Source organism: Ophidiomyces ophidiicola (genome assembly GCF_022830035.1).
Source record: "Ophidiomyces ophidiicola strain CBS 122913 chromosome Unknown scaffold_2, whole genome shotgun sequence".
NCBI classification, from domain to species: domain Eukaryota; kingdom Fungi; phylum Ascomycota; class Eurotiomycetes; order Onygenales; family Onygenaceae; genus Ophidiomyces; species Ophidiomyces ophidiicola.
The window spans coordinates 1,166,134-1,184,011 of record NW_026054642.1 but is presented as its reverse complement, the minus strand read 5'-3'; the positions used below and the strand labels follow the sequence as shown (position 1 = coordinate 1,184,011).

Genomic DNA, 17,878 nt, shown 5'->3' with positions numbered 1-17,878 from the left:
CGGCTCCTCCTCAAATCGGCGTGCTCCAGCTGGAATCTCAACCACCGCCTCTTTACACCATATATGCACTGCCCTCTTCATCGTCTCTCTGTCCAGTCCAACCAAACACCCGGCCTTCACGTTTGACGTTTTTGCCCCTCGGACCCGATGCATGAGCCTTGACCCACATGTCGTGCAGAATAAACACTCGAGTTGCTTGCCGGACAACGTCGGACGCGTGTAGGACCCAATTTTGGTTGTATTTGCGTCACCGGGGGTCGCTTTCTGAGATGTTGGGTCAGGGATTTCGAAACTGGGGAATACAGCGGATATGCCATATGCTGACGAGGATTGATGTCGACATTCGCTGCAATGGCAGATGTAGATTTCAAGAGGAGTCGGAAGCGGGGTAACGAAGCGTATGTGAGAGCACTGGCATCGCCCTTCCATGCTGACTTGTGTGGTTTTTCTTCGTTCTGGGATTATCTTGAGGTTTTGGATACTTCACAGTCTCTGACAATTGAAGTGCTACCAAGTCGTCCAACAGACTAACAGGCCAAGTCAGAATGCATAAACAGAAGTGGTATTCGTCTCACGTGTTTAATACGAAAGTGTTTCTTCCGTTAAGATGGTTCGTCTTATACTTGAAGTGGTTTGTTCTACAACAGCGTTGGGTGGAAGTTGCGCCCATACCCTACGTACTACATATTCCACAACTTTAAGTGGACTTAAGAACCTGGATACTGAAAAAAAAAACAAAAAAATAATAAGAACAAGAATCCGGGGATATAAATTCCATTCGCGCTCGTATTGACTTGTCTTTGCTCATGGAAACAAGCAAATCTCCTTACAGCTCTCCCTCAGGCTAATTCTACATACTTGCTAGAAAGAATGTTACGATCTAATATTCCAAATCAAAGCTGACACTTCTCCTGGACGGCACAGGCCAGGTAATCATCTGTCTGGAACAAACCCTCATGACGCAAGGAATATTTTGGACACTCTTTTGAGGCTAAAGCTTCATTTCAGACTGCTGACACAACTTGCACACAATACTACCCTATGGCTTTATTTTCCCACTCGGGATTATTTTTACCAATTCCAGTATTTAGGACTGGACTATCAATATGCTGCAAGATTATGTATTTGCATCCATACACATACAGAGTCACGATGTACTATGCAGTGAGAGATGTATTAATATGGCGTAGGGTTTTGCCATAGAACTATCGAGCTGCAAACATATAGTCAGACACTTGACATCTTTCAATTAGCTATATCCATGAAATCTGGAAAGCTCAACAGCGGCCGTTCTTGCTCGAACATACAACTACAACAACAGACTTGGGTATCACAGCAAAGCTTTTGGAGGAGATGATAGCAAATGAATGCATCTGTTAACAGTATTTCCCGATTATTCCTCCATCAATATTATCCGTTTGCGAATTCCAGTGTGCTACCTTAGACCCATGTGGGGTTCCTGAGGATGTTGAGTACTTGATCACTTGATGTTTTCCATTACTACGTGGAATCTACTTTAAGGCATCTTTGATGCAGGATAAAATAAAACACCCTTTAACCCGACATATCCAAGACAAATTTCCTCTCAAGTCAAGTGAGGGTGGAGAAAGCATGTCGTTATAACTGACCCTACCCCTTGTGACAGCGCTCAAGCATTGACAGCAAACATTTCATCAGGCGAAAATTTATATTTCCGTTGTGGCTACGGAGTTTGATTTGGGTAGTCACTGTTTCAAGAGTAGCTGGAAGGCAAGGATTTCTACAGCTTCCACCCGATATACGGAGCTTTCCACCGTACCTCTCCAGCACGCTAGGTACATCCCGTCAAAATACCCCCTCCCCCCGAAAAATGAAAAATCGAAGGAAAAAATCTAACCTGATATTATTTTCCACCTCCTCAAATGGCATAGGTAACTAGTTATTTGTCGCCAGTCTTTCGGAAATGGCTTTGACAAGCCGATCTGCACGACTATCTCAACATTTTCGTCTCCTTGAGAAGGGCCAGAAACATGTCATAAATGCAGCAGACGCCAAATTATTCATAGAGGCAGTATGCCATCAAAACAATACTTTCAGTTGTGTCGAGAAACTCGTTGCCAATCCGAATCTCCACAAGTCCTTTCATAACTGCCTTAAATTCGACCTTTCGAAAAGTTTTCTCAATGGACCTGCGGCTGACCTACTCACTTATCTTCAAGAACCTGGTCTTGAGCAACTTTGCAACGGACAGCTTCTTAGATCCCTTCTCGGTGCAATAATTGATTCTCCGACGTTCTGGTCGGCAATGGTTGAAGCGAATAGCACCCAATCTCTAACTGAAAACTCTTTGACTGCCTTCGCATGGTTGCTCCTTCAATTACTAAAGTCTTCGGCTTGCACTGAAGAAATTAAGAAAGTTGCCAAAGATATTGGAGTCAACCGTTTGTTTGTTGATTCTTCATATGCCAAAGTTCGACAGATTGGATACAAAATCAATAATTACTTGGAGTCAACGTCCACATTCGTTAACCCAGATGACACATATAAGCCGGGGGGAAGACACGATAATGATTTTGAAGATTTTCGAAGGATATCCATCTTGCCTACTCCTGATGAAATACTGTCGATGGAACTCCCGTTTTACCGTAGAATGGACGACATTTATGACGCGCCGGCGGAGTTGCGTCCTGGGATGCATTATGACAATCAATTTCGACTTTTGAGGGAAGACTTATTGGGGGAACTGCGAAATGATTTACACATTGCGCTTGGGCAAAAACAAGGTAAAAGATCGGCCACAATTATCAGCGGTCTTGTCTTTACAGCCTTCGAATTCAAGGGTCATCGAAAGCCATGCTCTTTAGCTTTTGAATGCAGGGATGGCCTCCCGCAGCTATCACGACTGAGTAAGAATGACAAAGAAAAAGCACTTGCTGAGAGCAAAAATTTTCTAAGACATCAATCTTTTGGATGCCTGCTCAATGGAGATGATATCGTTGCATTTGCTTCTATTGATCGGGACGAGTCCCTACTCAGCCAAGACATACCTATCCTTACTTTACAGATACCAGGCGCTGAATCACTAAAACGAGTGCTGCTGTGCGTTGGAGCAGTGCGGAGCCTCCAATATATCGCTGTAGACACCGCTGTATTTGCCTATGAGCCGATTCTCCAACAATTGCAGAAAATGACATCTTTCCCATTTGCGAGTACCATACTCTCTTCAGTACCAGCGTTGCAAAATGTTGATCACGGCAGTGGGCTATTCAGCATCATTGACAGAATTAAATCTTCTCAGGGGGAAGATATTCAAAGCGTTCTAGGGGTCTCCAAAAAAATATCCCTGAATATCTCGCAGTTGAATTCATTATCATCTTGTTTGTCTCATGCTGTAAGCCTCATTCAAGGCCCTCCAGGTAAGGCCTGTCACCTTTCCAACACTGAATTGGCGAAGCTAATCTCTCTAGGAACTGGAAAATCTTTTATTGGCGCTCTTGCTGCGAAAGCCTTATGTAAAAATACGAAGGAAACTATTTTGGTTTTATGTTTCACGAACCACGCTCTTGACCAGTTCCTTGAAGATCTCCTGAGTATTGGTATACCCGCTGAATTGATGGTTAGACTCGGGTCAAAATTTACAGATCAAACAAAACAACTCTGTTTATCAGAACAAAAACGCAATACGTCGAGGCGATTCCCATGGCCCGTTGTATGCGCTCAAAGGGAGAGACTAGATTATCTGAAGAGTGAATTATTAGCATCGCCAAGAAGACTGATCAGTGGACATGTTACCCTGGTCGAAGTCCTGGAGCACTTAGAATTTTCCGATAATCCAAGCTTTTACGAAGGACTAAGTGTTCCGGAGGAAAACAATGGCATGAAATGGGTCGGGGCCAGCAACCAGAAAATTGAAGAGGATTACTTACTAAGGCGCTGGAGCACTGGAGAGGATGCTGGTGTTTTTAAAGCGAACCTGGGCAATCATCATATCTGGAACATAGAATATGGGGGCCGTCAAAACCTTTTAAAACGATGGAGATCGGAAATTGTTCGTGAGCGCATCGACCAGGCCTCTTCTTTATTTGATCAGTACAACAGGCTTCAAAACGACGTCGATAATATGTTTTACTATAAAAAACACTTTCACATATTCCAAGAAAAACGAATTATTGCCTGTACTACGACTGGAGCTGCAAAATACGCGGCTGCTCTCCACTCGGCGAAACCGGGTATTCTTTTGGTTGAAGAAGCGGGTGAAATTTTGGAGAGCCATATTCTGACCTCCATGACCGAGACAACAAAACATCTAATTTTGATTGGAGATCACAAGCAGCTTCGCCCGAAAATCAACAATTACAATCTGACTATTGAAAAGGGAGATGGTTTTGATCTTAACAGGTCAATGTTTGAAAGGCTTGTGCTAGCTGGCTTTCCCATTACTACACTCACTGAACAGCACCGAATGCGACCAGAAATATCACATCTTATTCGACACCTTACATATTCGGACTTGATCGATGCCGAAGGAACCAAAAACAGACCGGCGCTTCGAGGATTTCAGGATAATGTTATCTTTGTGAACCATGAATATCCAGAGCTCCAGCTACCGGGCGTCTTGGATAAAAGGGATCTTACGGCAGCAGGAAGCAAGAAAAATCTATTCGAGGTAGAAATGATTTTAAATTGCGTTCGCTACCTTGGACAACAAGGCTATGGAACAGATAAGCTTGTAGTTCTTACGCCCTATCTTGGGCAACTACATTTGCTTCAAAAAGAACTGAGCCAATCCACGGACCCTGTTCTAAATGATCTAGACTCTTACGATTTAGTACAAGCAGGGCTAATCAATCCAGCCAGTGCTAACTTGAAGAGGCGACCTCTCCGAATTTCAACAATAGGTACGTTTCAACTTTCTCTACATCATATTCCCCCATGACGTTTTACTTATTTTTCTAAAGACAACTACCAAGGGGAGGAAAGTGAGATTGTACTTGTATCATTGACTCGTAGCAACCGAGCTAATGACATAGGTTTCATGGCATCACCGGAACGGGTAAATGTTCTTCTATCAAGGGCGAGAAATGCGCTGATTCTGATTGGAAACGCGAAAACATTTCTTGGTGGCCGTCGTGGAAACACTGTGTGGCCATCGTTACTGGAATGCTTACGGGAGGCAGGCCATGTTTATGACGGGTTTCCGCTACGGTGCGAGAGACATCCAACGCGCAAGATCACAATACGACTCCCTGAAGAATTTGAAACTGAATGCCCTGGTGGAGGATGTCAAGAGAATTGGTATGTGTGGAATCGTTACAAAAGAGTTTCTTACATTAGTTAATGGAATCCAGCTCCGCAATACTTAATTGTGGTATTCATACCTGTCCACAAAAGTGCCACCAACTTTATGACCATTCTAAAATGGCCTGCCATGCTATTGTTGAGAATACCTGCCCGAATAAACACAGGTATATGTGGAGTTGCTCTCAAGGACAACCCAAAATCTGCCCTACTTGTGAAAAAGTTGCGCGAGCCGCAGAAGAAAAAAAGAGAAGAGACGCTGATCTGGAGCGGAAACAACAGGCTCGTCGACATGCTCATGCAGAGAAGCTGGCAGAGGTTCAACGGAAGATCGATGAACAACAACAGATTTTAAATGGCACCGCTATTGAAAGGAAATATAAAACCACCCTTGATCAAAGGTTAAAAGATCTCGAAAGACTCAAGGCCGCCGTTTCTGCCGCCCGGGACCAAGAATCTAAAGTCAATGTTTTACCCACACACTCTCAGCAACCTTGTACAACCAGCCCTTTGGAGTACGCAACTACCCCTACGAGTGTTCAGTCGACAACTATATTGGCAGAACAACCATCCATACAGCCAGTACTATCCTCGGCTAGGGAGGAGTGGGATTATCAAAAAGATGTAGAGGGTCAGACAAATGAGTCACTGGATTCGTTAATGAACATGATAGGCCTCGAGAAGGTGAAAGAGAAATTCATGTCAGTCAAAGCCAGAGTTGATGCTGTTGTTCGCCAAAGTGCCAGCTTGAACGATGAGAGATTTAATGCAGCTTTTTTAGGAAATCCAGGCACAGGTATGTCAATTTACTTATTATGTATTTATTTTTGGCTTTAGCGCTCATCTCTAAATAGGAAAAACAACTGTTGCGCGGCTCTACGCCAAATATCTATGCTCAGTGGGAGTCATCCCAGGAACTGCTTTTGTTGAGACATCGGGATCACGGCTTGCCAGTGATGGCATCTCCGGCTGTAAAAAGCACATTGAAGATATTTGCAGTGATGGAGGTGGCGCACTCTTCATTGATGAGGCATACCAACTGGCATCAAGGCAAAACCCCACTGGAGGCCAAGTCCTTGACTTTTTGCTCGCAGAAGTTGAAAATCTCACGGGCAAAATTGTGTTCATCATCGCCGGCTACAACAAAAATATGGAGAGCTTTTTCGCCCATAATCCTGGAATTCCAAGTAGATTTCCCATCGAGCTCCAGTTCCGAGATTATACAGACACCGAATTACAAGGTATTTTGAGCCATTGTATAAGCAAAAAATATAACAACACAATGAAATTGGAGGGTGGTATGGCCGGTCTGTATGCCCGCATAGTTTCCCGCCGTATTGGAAGAGGCCGTGGGCGAGAAGGATTTGGAAACGCTCGAGAAGTTCAAAATCAAGTTTCAAAGATAGCAGATCGCCAGGCAAAACGATTACAGGACCAGAGACGCCTTGGAAAACAGCCCGATGATTTGTTATTGACCCAGGAGGATCTCATAGGGCCAAAACCCTCCAACGTGTTGAAGGACAACGCCGCATGGCTGGAATTGCAGAATTTGACAGGGCTAGACAGCGTCAAAGACGCGATTAGGTCTCTCCTTGATACAATCGAGACCAATTACCAGCGTGAGCTGGCAGAGAAGCCTCTTGTTGAATATTCCTTGAACAAGGTTTTTGTGGGCAACCCTGGGACAGGGAAAACAACTGTGGCGAAGCTGTATGGTCAAATACTTGCGGATTTGGGTTTTCTTTCCAGCGGAGATGGTACGTCCACTTTGATCGGTTTTTCGAAGTAATCATTTAATCATTTATAGTTGTTGTCAAAAACCCCTCTGATTTTGTCGGCGATGTTCTCGGAGCTTCAGAAACTATTACAAAAGGGATTCTAGCTTCGACTCAAGGGAAAGTACTTGTGATTGATGAAGCTTACATGCTCAATGGGAATTCTACAGCTCATAGTGCTGACTTATTTAAGTTGGCCGTGGTCGACACTCTCGTTGCCCAAGTACAAAGTGTGCCAGGTGATGATCGATGCGTTCTTTTACTAGGATACAGGGCTCAAATGGAGGAAATGTTTCGAAATTCTAACCCAGGCCTTTCCAGACGATTCCCAATGAGCTCAGCGTTCGAATTTGAAGACTACAGTGACAATGATCTGCAAAAGATTTTCGACTTGAAGTTGAACCAGGCTGGTTTCGGTGTTACACCTGAGACTCGAGTCGTTGTTCAGGAATGTCTTAACCGCGCGCGACATCGACCCCATTTTGGAAATGCTGGCGAGATAGATATATTACTTGACAAAGCAAAACTGGTGCATCAAAAAAGGTTCTCCTCCCGACAAACCAAAAGCGCTGATATATTGGAACCGATAGATTTTGACCCGGACTTTGATCGTGCCGATCGGGCACTAACCAATTGTAGACAGCTGTTCAAGGGCGTTGTCGGCTGTGAAGATATTATATGTAAAATGGAAGGCTACCAGAAAACAGTGACAAGTATGAGGACTCTCGGAATGAATCCACTTGAGGTGATACCTTTTAATTTCTTGTTTCGAGGCCCACCAGGTCAGTATTTTTAAATCCTTTCTATGATATGTATGTTTCTAACAAATTCCTAGGGACCGGTAAGACTTCTACTGCTAGACGCATGGGGACAATATTCTATAACATGGGGTTTTTGGCCACGACTGAAGTGGTTGAGCGTTCTGCAACAGATCTCATTGGCCAATACGTTGGCCATACCGGGCCCAAGACTCAGAAATTACTAGAGAAAGCCCTTGGTAAAGTCCTTTTCATCGATGAAGCATATCGGCTGGCCGAAGGGCTCTTTGCTAGAGAGGCCATGGATGAGCTTGTAGACTGCCTTACCAAGCCAGCTTATGCAAAAAGGCTTGTTGTTATTCTAGCTGGGTACGACAAGGATATTGACCGCCTCATGGCTATGAATCCAGGGTTGACCAGTCGATTCTCTGAAACTATCTGTTTCACGAATTTGGCCCCGAAGGAATCTCTCGATTTGTTGAGACAGTGCCTAAAACAATGTCCTGAGATTGATAGCAGTGGAGTTTGCACCCCTTCAAAGCGTCTGGACGAGAAATTGTTATGCCTCTTCACCCAACTTGCCAGTTTTCCATTCTGGGGGAATGCACGGGATATCGAAACGCTAGCAAAATCAATGATCAGGCACGTCCTTTCAAATGGTGAAAACAAGTTTTTCATAACAGAAAAGATTGTGCACGACACCATGTGCTCCATGATTTCGAAACGCAGGGAACAAGCAAACGCAGGATTACGGTCTATCCCAGTACCCCAAAATCCACAGTTAAGTTTGCACAAGGAGGCCCAAGATCACTCGACACCCTCCGTTCAGAACTTAAAAAGAAAGGCGGATAGTTCCTTGTCTTCAGATCTTGTTTCAGATCTTGCTTCAGGAATCCGTGAAGTGCGCACTATCATCCGTGATGATGGTGTTCCTGACGAGGTCTGGGCTCAATTACAACAAGACGCGCTCTTAGAAGAGGAGCTTAAAAAGCAAGACATCCAACGGGCTGTGGAGGAGCTTGAAGTTAGGCGCAAGATTGCCGAACAGCTCCCTAAAAAAACACGGGTCTCTAAGCGTCGGGAGCAACAAAAGTGCGAAGAAGATCGCCAGCGTCTGGAGGATGAAAGACTTCAAAACGAGCTCAGGCGACGTAAATACGAAGAACAGGTTGCTCAACTGGTAAGAGAAACAATGGCGCGAGAAGAAGAGAAGAAAAAGGAACAAGCAGTTCAGACGAAGTTGAGAGAGATGGGTGTTTGTGTCCAAGGGTTTAGATGGATAAAGCAAAGATCAGGCTACCGATGCGCGGGCGGATCGCACTTTATTGATAACTCTCAGTTGGAAATATGAACCAGGTCCATGCATGGCAAGACTACCGACATGGATCCGGTTGGACACAGTTGGGATCAGGTAACATCACACCCTTGTTCTAGACAACAGCGATATCTTTGCGCAGAGCCAAATGAGCAATATTGTTGTAGAATCAAAAATGGAGTACCCACCATACTCCATAGTCGATCATGTCAGTGTTTCTCGCTAGAACTTGGGCTTGAGCCTCTTGTCTGTACTCTGTACTTCAGCTGTTCTGTTGTTAGACAATCTCCCGAGTGTGATTCTTCATTGGCTGCGAACTGCGGGGGCGGGCCGATGCGGGGCCGGGAGCTTAGATCACCATTGACGCCCACTGTGATGGTTGCTGATTTCAAACTAACTACAGCCAAAGCACCTCGTTCAAATGCAGGAGGAAATGCGCCAGAATCTGCCCAATCAACCAACCAGATTTTCTCCGAGGCATCTAGGATAATATTTCGAGGGCTAATATCTTGATGTGTCATGACAAATTTAGAGAACTCAAATGGAGGGATTTCTGGAGGGGCCTTGTTGATCCGTTGACAGAATGCAAGTTTGCGATTAAACCAGGCTTCCATGTCTGAATTCGAGTCAAAGGGCCCCGCACCAAAATCCGAGAAAAGTTGACCTGTGCTCCTCCCCCTAAAGGGCCAGCAGTTGGAAAGGTTAAAGCCTGAAGTTGCTGAACTATACCAACTGCCTGGCATACTATATCATCTTTCTGCCGCCCGGTGAGCTGCTTCCAGCAATCTCCAAGATTCTTGCCATCAATGTAGTCCATTATAATATGCCCCCTAGTACCAAACTGCCGACCTTGTTCTTTCACTTGAAATGTGCGATATACTCGTGGAACACGAAGTGAAGTTCTTTTTGCAATCAATTGAAGCGTTCGGGTCTCGCGAGGGAGAACCCTGCCACCAGATTTCAGAATCAAATTGTGTGAGATCCGGACGACTTTGGTTCCGCCAACTTGGTATAGAATAGGAGCAGTATCTAAAAGCCCTATGAGGTCGGCATTTGAAACGGTCTCTAGGTCAACTCCATCAAGAGGAAAAACATTTGAATTGTCCTTGCTTCGGGGCTGTGATCGCGTTAGAATTGAAGTAGTACAGCAGGGTTAAGGTTAAATACATCGATAATCGGGATAAACATCGATATCCCAGGGTCACCGGGTGCCTTTGCGGAAACATTTTCATCCAGATCAAGCGTAGTGGAGGCTGTGCGATTAGAAAGACATCATTCCCAACTTTGGCGCTAGCCAAGTCATGAGTGAATTAAGTGTTACATAGTTAACTAATCATAATTACTTAGTTAACTGAGGTACTACGTACGAAACACCCTTATGAGCATACTAGGTGCTCCATACGGAGTATGTCCTATACCCCTTTATGTCATTTAAGAAGAGAAGTATTAGAGAAGCCATAGGCTATGCTAAGAATTCTTAGGGAGAAACGAAAGGGTTATATATTCTTCCATGAAACATCCGAATCTACTTTTTCACCAATATGTTAATAACAGATCATTTAAGCTACTCGAAAGTATTATTAAACGAATATACAGAAAATATACATAAATAATAAAAGCATATAGGTCAAATGAAGTATCTGCAGATGTAACTGAAGTAAGTTGGGATTGTACATAAATTTCTGCCCTTCAGGAGAGCCCTTAGCATCTAATCAGACATGAATCGTAAAAAGTCGTAGCCTGCCCTCGCACTGAAAGCGTGGGCTGGCTTGAAATATCACCTGCTCGGGTCTAGCTGGCTGAACCTAACCCATCTCCTAACACACTCGTCTACCATCTTCAGCTGCTCCCTATCGGCTTCAATCTCAAAAAATTCTTGGTGTCGCTTCCCGCACTGTTTGCAAGGATCTTGTAATCTAAACCTCCTGTCACCTAGTTCAATATGAATGAGCCTTTCTAGCCGGTGAACATTCGGCGCCTTTTGCGGTGGTACATTTGACGAAGGGGGCGAGTACGGGTAATATCGAACTAGGGTAAGGTTTTGTGCGCATTGCTGAGTTAACCGACGAGATACGTTGACAGCACGCCCAATTTTGAGGGTAATGGTGCTCGCAACTCGGGCTAAATTGTCATTACGAACACGATTAAGGGATATTCCAGCTGACTGCATGATTTCGGTAGTTGGTGGGCCGATTTCAGTACGATGTGGGACGAGAAAAGGTGCAATATCCGGTAATGGGGCTGTTGAATTCGGTGTAACACAATAGATGTAAATATACCCCGCTTCTTCAGAGGAAGAAAGAGGTTCAGAGAGTTTCTGGAGTAGTTTGGATGTGGTTTCTGGTGAGAGTGATGTTGGGATCCAGGAGAGTAGGGACTGCGTTTGTGACGAGGAGGAACTGTGTTGTCCTAGCATAGACGGCCGTGAGGACGTGTCAGCCGGCATGCTCTGTCTCTGATTTTGCTTCTGGGCTCGGTATTCAGCTGGCTCTATTATTTGTGGAATCTCAGAGTGTGGCCTGTGTGTCTGGGCAGTCGTTGGCCATTTTGCATGCTGCGGTTGAAAGCGAGGAGGCATCCTGGCAACTTGAGGTTCGAGTTGGGGGGCAGGTCGAGCTTGTTCTGGTCGCCGACGAACGTTCAATACGGTGCCATTGCTATCATCAATTCCGGTAATGAAGCAAAACAACCGTCGCCCAGCACTTAGCCTCTTTTTGGGGCGAGGAGTACTCACGGCAGGAGTCTCGTTGCTAGGTCTTGACGAACGCTGCTGGGCCTGAGTCCCATCGCGCACTCGCCTTTCCGGACGAGAAGGAGGGGCAGGATGTTGCGGCTTTGGTCCCTTGGTATTTGATGGTTTTCCGTCACCCATATTTAAAATACCGACTTTCTCGGCTAGGGAATCAATGCTTGATCTTCCACGAACTTGGGTTGTAGGGGCTCCTTTCTTTTTAAGAAAATATGCTTGATCTTTATGTTGCCAGCAGAAGAGATCTTCCGCTGGTACTTCAGCCTTCCCAGCAGTCCTGTTGCCTAACTGCTTGGCGATTGCTGCCTTCTTCGCAGCGTCTTTGGCAGAAACAATGGATCTCCGACATTTGCGACCGTCAGAAGTAACACCTTGACACGTCGTCAAAGGATTCTTGGAATCAGAACGATCAAGGTGAAATTCAGGGCAATCTCGGACATGGGCCATCGATAAGATATCAGGGAGGTACAATAATAATGGAAGAGATAGCAGGCTCAGGATGACCAAGGAAATAAACGCTCTGCAAGACTAATACCAGGAACAAAATGAATACGAAACCAAACTTGAATAAACAAATGTTTTGATATTCCAAAAAAATGAAAACGAAGCAAATTCGCCTTTCATCAAATGCGAGGAAAGATGCTCGCCAAAATGCTGCAAAATGCTATGCTCTCATTGACGAAGGACATGTACCTCCATTATATAGCGGACAGCCCAACTCTACGGCATGATGATACCTGCAGGCGGAGTACCCCGTCGCTGGCTGTTGAGGTTGTTCGCGCCAGGCTGCAGAGGGAGTGACAAGGCTGACTCGATCACAGTTGGCGGTCCAGTGACTTCGGGGGCTGATGCTGCCCAGCCACAGTGCCCAGCCTCACCAGGGGCTCCTCTTGGCGTTACTGAGTGCCGTCATGGCTCTCGTACAATATGGATGTGACTGATGACTGTTAATCAAGGCAGGCAAGGTGGACTGTGATCAACCTTACCATACTCACCCCCAGGTCATGTCGTGAAGCAAAACACAATTCCAATTGCCTCTTCGATGCGCCGGGAGGAGAAAGAGAAAGGGAGTTTGTCTATTAAACTAAATATTTATCTACCAAGAGGTGGGATATATATATATATGCAGAAACCAGCATGCACGCTACCTAGCCATAGAAAAGCTGGGAAAAATAATAAAACATTCAAATTATGCTACAAGTCAGAAATAGTAAAAACCTTTCAAAATAAGGGTATCTCGGAAAATAACCGCTTTTTTACTTCGGCGATTGATATTATATAAATAGTATGCACCAAAGAGAAAATCGCTGAATTTTCTAATGAGTTTTGCCCAAGCTCTGTAAGTTGACAAGCTCGTAGTATCGGCCCTTCTTCGCAAGAAGCTCGGAGTGCGTTCCGCTCTCAACAATGCGGCCCTGGCCAAAGACGTAGATGATGTCTGCCTTTTGAATTGTGCTGAGTCTGTGAGCAACAGCAATTGTCGTGCGGCCTTTTGCTGCAGCATCAAGGGCAGCCTGGACAACCTTTTCGGACTCAGAGTCAAGGGCAGAGGTTGCTTCATCGAGAAGAAGAATTTGAGGGTTTCGAATCAAGGCGCGAGCAATGGCAATACGTTGTTTTTGTCCGCCAGAAAGCATGCTTCCTTTACTGCCTACAATCGTGGAGAGTCCCTTCCTATATTATTATTAGTAAATGAGGCGGAAGAGAGAGCAGAAACGGGAACTTACGGAAGAGACATAATAAAGTCATAGATGTTCGCCGCTTTGCACGCTTCGATAATGTCCTCTTCAGAGGCACCACTATCGATACCCAAAAGAATATTTTCTCTGATAGTACCCTGGTAAAGGGTTGGCTCTTGACTGACGAGAGCCAAATAGCGTCTGTAGGCCTTCACGTTCCACCTAGTGATATCGGTTCCGTCGACATAGACACCACCAGAAAGAGCGTCATAAAAACGCTCCAATAAAGCGATCGTCGTACTCTTTCCACACCCACTAGGACCTACCAGAGCGATGTACTGTCCGGGCTTGACAGTTAGATCAAGGCCTCGTAATACGGGCTGTTCTGGTCGTGTGGGGTATCTAAAGTGCACGTCACGGAACTCGATTGTACCTTGAATAGGGGGCACATCATCGCCGTCGTCGGATTCCGTATCAATGGGAGGTCTTCTGTCAAACAGCTGCTTGAAGTCTGCAGCAGCGCTCTTCGCTTTGCCCATATCAGGTGCGAAAGAAAAAACTGTTCCAGCAGACTGTGCACCAAAAATGATTTCTGAAAATGCCACAAAGAACTGGAACAAGGTATATTCACCCTTGCCTAGTAATGTGCCTCCATACCAGAATCCAAGCGCAAGAACGAAAAACAGGAAGGATTGTGAGGCGGCATAGAGTGTGGACGACTTCAAGATGGACATCAAACTTCTCCTTCCTTGGATAACCAGCTGTCCATGATAAGTATCGGCGACGTCTGGCTCACGAGTAAGGGAGGCAACTGTGCGAATAGCAGAAGTCGCCTCGCAAGCATAGCTGGCAGATTTCTCGTAAGCCTTTTTGGCTCTCCTCTGAAACGAAGCCAGAATGAAGAATCTCCAGAAGCCGCAAGCCAGAAGAACAGGGACACAAGACATGCAAACCAGGGCAAGCTTCCAGCCAATAGCAAGAGCCACCACCATAGACGCAACCAGCGTGGTAGAGACGAGGAGGATAGTTCCGAGAGTAATACCGCTAATACCAGATAAATGCTTCGTTTCTGTAGAAAGAAACGAAGTCAACGCTCCGGTACTGTTCTCTTCTTTGTCGAAAAATGCAATATCTTGTCGAAGCATTGACTTGAAAGCGTTGCTTCTTGCCCTGAAAATAAGTTTTTCAGAGCAAATTGCGAACAAAGTTCCCTGCGTACTGTAAGAAATGAACATAACAAGTCCCAACATCAAGAACATTAAACTCCAGAAATTTGCCTCGTCTCGAAGCTTCCCGTATAGAGGTGGTGGTAGTGCCAGGGCTGAAATACATTTGGCAAAAAGAATACCCATGGTTGGCTGACCTCCACCACAGATAATTGAAACGCAAAGACCTGCAACCATCAGCTTCCATTCTTGGGCATTAAACGAGGATATGAATTTTATTAATGTGCCCAGGGAATAATCTTTCGTTTTTTCGGGTTCACGCTTCGACAGAACAACACTTGACAGAGATTTCTTCGTTTCGGTTTTTTTAAGCTCTAAATCCAGGTTTTCATTTGCGAACCTTCCGGAGTTGCTGGCATACGAACGAGTCTTCTGAAGGCCGATGCCATTGTCCTCGACCGATTCTTCTCCAGTATCATCGGAGTCCCCGGCTGCTTCTGAATCACGCGCTTCATTGATCTTTTGGGCTTCCACAAGCCGAAGGTAAGTTCCATCTCGCTCAACTAGCTCATCATGAGTTCCCTGTTCAACAATACGACCATCGACAAGGACAACAATATTATCAGCGGTCTTGATAGTTGATAGACGATGAGCAATAACAAGAGTTGTTCTTCCTTTCGCAGCTTCATCCAATGCCGCTTGCACGACTCCCTCGGATTTTGTATCTAGAGCGGAAGTAGCTTCATCGAGCAAAAGAATTTTGGGATCGCTCACAACCGCACGAGCGATGGCAATCCTCTGTTTCTGGCCACCAGAGAGGAGGAAACCACGTTCTCCAACTTGAGTTTCATATTTGTCGGGCAATCCCATAATGAAATCATGCGCATTTGCCATTTTTGCGGCGTTTTCGATACGCTGGCCAATACTCTCCTCGGATTCCTGCTCAAAGACTGAGCCAATAAGGCCTTGTTTGATATTATTATAGATGCTGGTGCCGAAAAGCGTTGGTTCCTGGCTGACTAAAGAGATTTGTTGCCGAAGCCATTTTAAATTGAGGGTCTTGATATTGTGGCCATCTAGAAGAATAGAGCCTCCCACAGGGTTGTAAAACCGCTCAAGAAGACCAACAACAGTACTTTTTCCGGAGCCGGATGGTCCAACAAGAGCAGTAGTTGTACCAGCAGGTGCAAATAGATTTACCGCCTGCATAACGACGACCTCAGGGCGGGAGGGATAGATGTGGCGAATATCACGGAATTCAATGTTGCCCAGGACATGATCTAGCTTCTTTCCTTCATTTGATGTCGGGTCAATTGGAGATTTTCGGTCGATAGTACTGAATATTTTGGCACCAGCAGCTATGGCGGATGTGAATGCCTGACTGTTGGGGGTAACATTTCCCAAACTGAACGAGCCAATAATGATCGCGAGTAAAATTGTGATGATATGGGACAGCTGGGTTTCCCCGCTGACAATGAAACGCGAACCCATCCAGAAACCTAAACCGTAGTTTAAAAACACAATCGACATCATAGCGCCCATTAGGAAACCGATGGTTCTTTGAAGTTTCATGCCCCATTTCTGGGCCTCTTCTAAATGGCTTTCGTACTTTTCAGCAAGCTGCTTCTGGGTCCCAAAGGCAGTTGTGTTTCGGATGGAGCTCAATACTTCCTCGGCTAATGTACCGCCTTCGCCATAGCACTCGAGGTTGTTCTTACTAAATTTGATGATAAACTTAGAAGCACCGCCCATAATGACCACAATGGCCAGAACAGTGGAACAACAGATCAAGGTGAGTTTCCAGTATTTAATAAAGCCTATCACAAAGGCTGTGATAAAGGTTGCCAGGGCGGTCAAGGTTAAAGCAACTTTCTCGGAAATTCCGTCTTGGATTAAATTGGTATCAGCTGTAATACGTGTGGTGATCTCTCCAGCACCTAGTTTGTCGAAGAAGGCGATGTTCTGCCGTAGAATTGCATCGAGATATTTTTCTCTGATCTTTGAAGAGATATGTTCGCCTGTATAGATGAAACCAACGGTGCAACCGTAGATCAAAATGAACTCAGCAATACCGAGATACACGAAGTACAATGCATTCTTGGTCAAAACGCTGTTGAATTCATCGTACGTTATTTTAGCTAAGATGATATCCTGAAAGGATCCGGCCATTGCGCCAAAAAGAATCTAGCAAACAAATTAGCATAACTAGGCGAAAAGAACGTAGCAAAAGGCAAATCATATGGGCCATGCGCACCGTAAACAATGGCAACGCAGCTCCTCCCGCGATGGATGCGATGGCGCTAACCACCAGAATAACCATGTCATTGACCGTCGCATATCGATAGAGAGTAAAATACCCGACTTTGACATCAGGGACTTCGAGCTGCTCCTTGAGGATGTCGCGTTCATGCTGTGGGAGATGCGCCAGAGAGGCGTCCAGATCGGAGCCCTTCTCAGGCTCAGGAACAGTCACCGTGGTGTCTCGCCTGTCCACATCATCACGCTGACTGGGCGTAGATCCTGCGGAGGAGCCAGTTTTCGAGGGTTTTTCCAGGTCCACTGCCGCTTGCGCATCAGGCTTGTCCTGGCTTGGCTTTTCGGGGTCTCCCGCCATGGTCGAGCGTCACCGTGCACGCTGCATGTAAGGCGTAGAAACTGTAGGAGATGTCAATGCCGCGTCGCCAGGTCTTTGGTATCGTCGTCTTTAATCACCAGGCGCAATACGCGGTGCAAACTAGGTCTATCAAGCGTTGGGTTGGGCAGTCTAGGTCCTCAGGCAATCGGGTAACAAGCTTGGCCGTCCAGCGATCACGACCTGGGGTGAGAGAACAGTACGGCCGGGGGCGGGACGCGATATATATAACCGCAGCCGTCATTGCATCATGGCCGGTCAGCCCGCGTGAAGTTTCCGCCGCCGCCAGAAGAGGCAAGCTGCGAGTTGTGCACGGTAACTTTGCCTCCCGCGCTGTGTGCATAAGTCGCCCGTGTTGACTTTGCATTAACTAGTTAATACTTACTCGCCCCATACGCGCCCCTTACCGCGCCATGGGGTACCGCTCCCGGCCCAGCCTGCTGCAACTTATTGGCTGCAGCACTTCCGCTACATCGGGCTGGGAAGATGAAACATGTCTAATACCCGGAATCTTACAGGGTCGTTCG

The 17,878-nt window shown here is 45.8% G+C and overlaps 4 protein-coding genes across 4 annotated transcripts; 1 reads left to right on the top strand and 3 right to left on the bottom strand.

The window, feature by feature from the left end:
• Positions 1-1,942: 1,942 nt before the first annotated feature.
• LOZ57_001012 (uncharacterized protein) lies at positions 1,943-9,161 on the top strand (the record flags this gene model as incomplete). Its single annotated transcript, XM_049250105.1, has 6 exons — positions 1,943-4,877; positions 4,938-5,274; positions 5,328-6,073; positions 6,132-7,034; positions 7,085-7,834; positions 7,888-9,161. The coding sequence occupies 6 exons, from the start codon at positions 1,943-1,945 to the stop codon at positions 9,159-9,161; spliced, it is 6,945 nt and encodes a 2,314-aa protein (XP_049111265.1).
• A 173-nt stretch (positions 9,162-9,334) lies between these two features.
• On the bottom strand, positions 9,335-10,313 carry LOZ57_001011 (uncharacterized protein; the record flags this gene model as incomplete). Its single annotated transcript, XM_049250104.1, has 3 exons — positions 9,335-9,789; positions 9,855-10,242; positions 10,293-10,313. The coding sequence occupies 3 exons, from the start codon at positions 10,311-10,313 to the stop codon at positions 9,335-9,337; spliced, it is 864 nt and encodes a 287-aa protein (XP_049111264.1).
• A 589-nt stretch (positions 10,314-10,902) lies between these two features.
• Positions 10,903-12,321, bottom strand: LOZ57_001010 (uncharacterized protein; the record flags this gene model as incomplete). The annotated part of the gene is made up of 1 exon (XM_049250103.1): positions 10,903-12,321. One exon carries the CDS (start codon positions 12,319-12,321, stop codon positions 10,903-10,905), a length of 1,419 nt encoding a protein of 472 aa, XP_049111263.1.
• An 869-nt stretch (positions 12,322-13,190) lies between these two features.
• Positions 13,191-17,333, bottom strand: MDR2 (multidrug-resistance transporter mdr2; the record flags this gene model as incomplete). The annotated part of the gene is made up of 3 exons (XM_049250102.1): positions 13,191-13,548; positions 13,602-16,903; positions 16,974-17,333. The coding sequence occupies 3 exons, from the start codon at positions 17,331-17,333 to the stop codon at positions 13,191-13,193; spliced, it is 4,020 nt and encodes a 1,339-aa protein (XP_049111262.1).
• Positions 17,334-17,878: the final 545 nt, after the last annotated feature.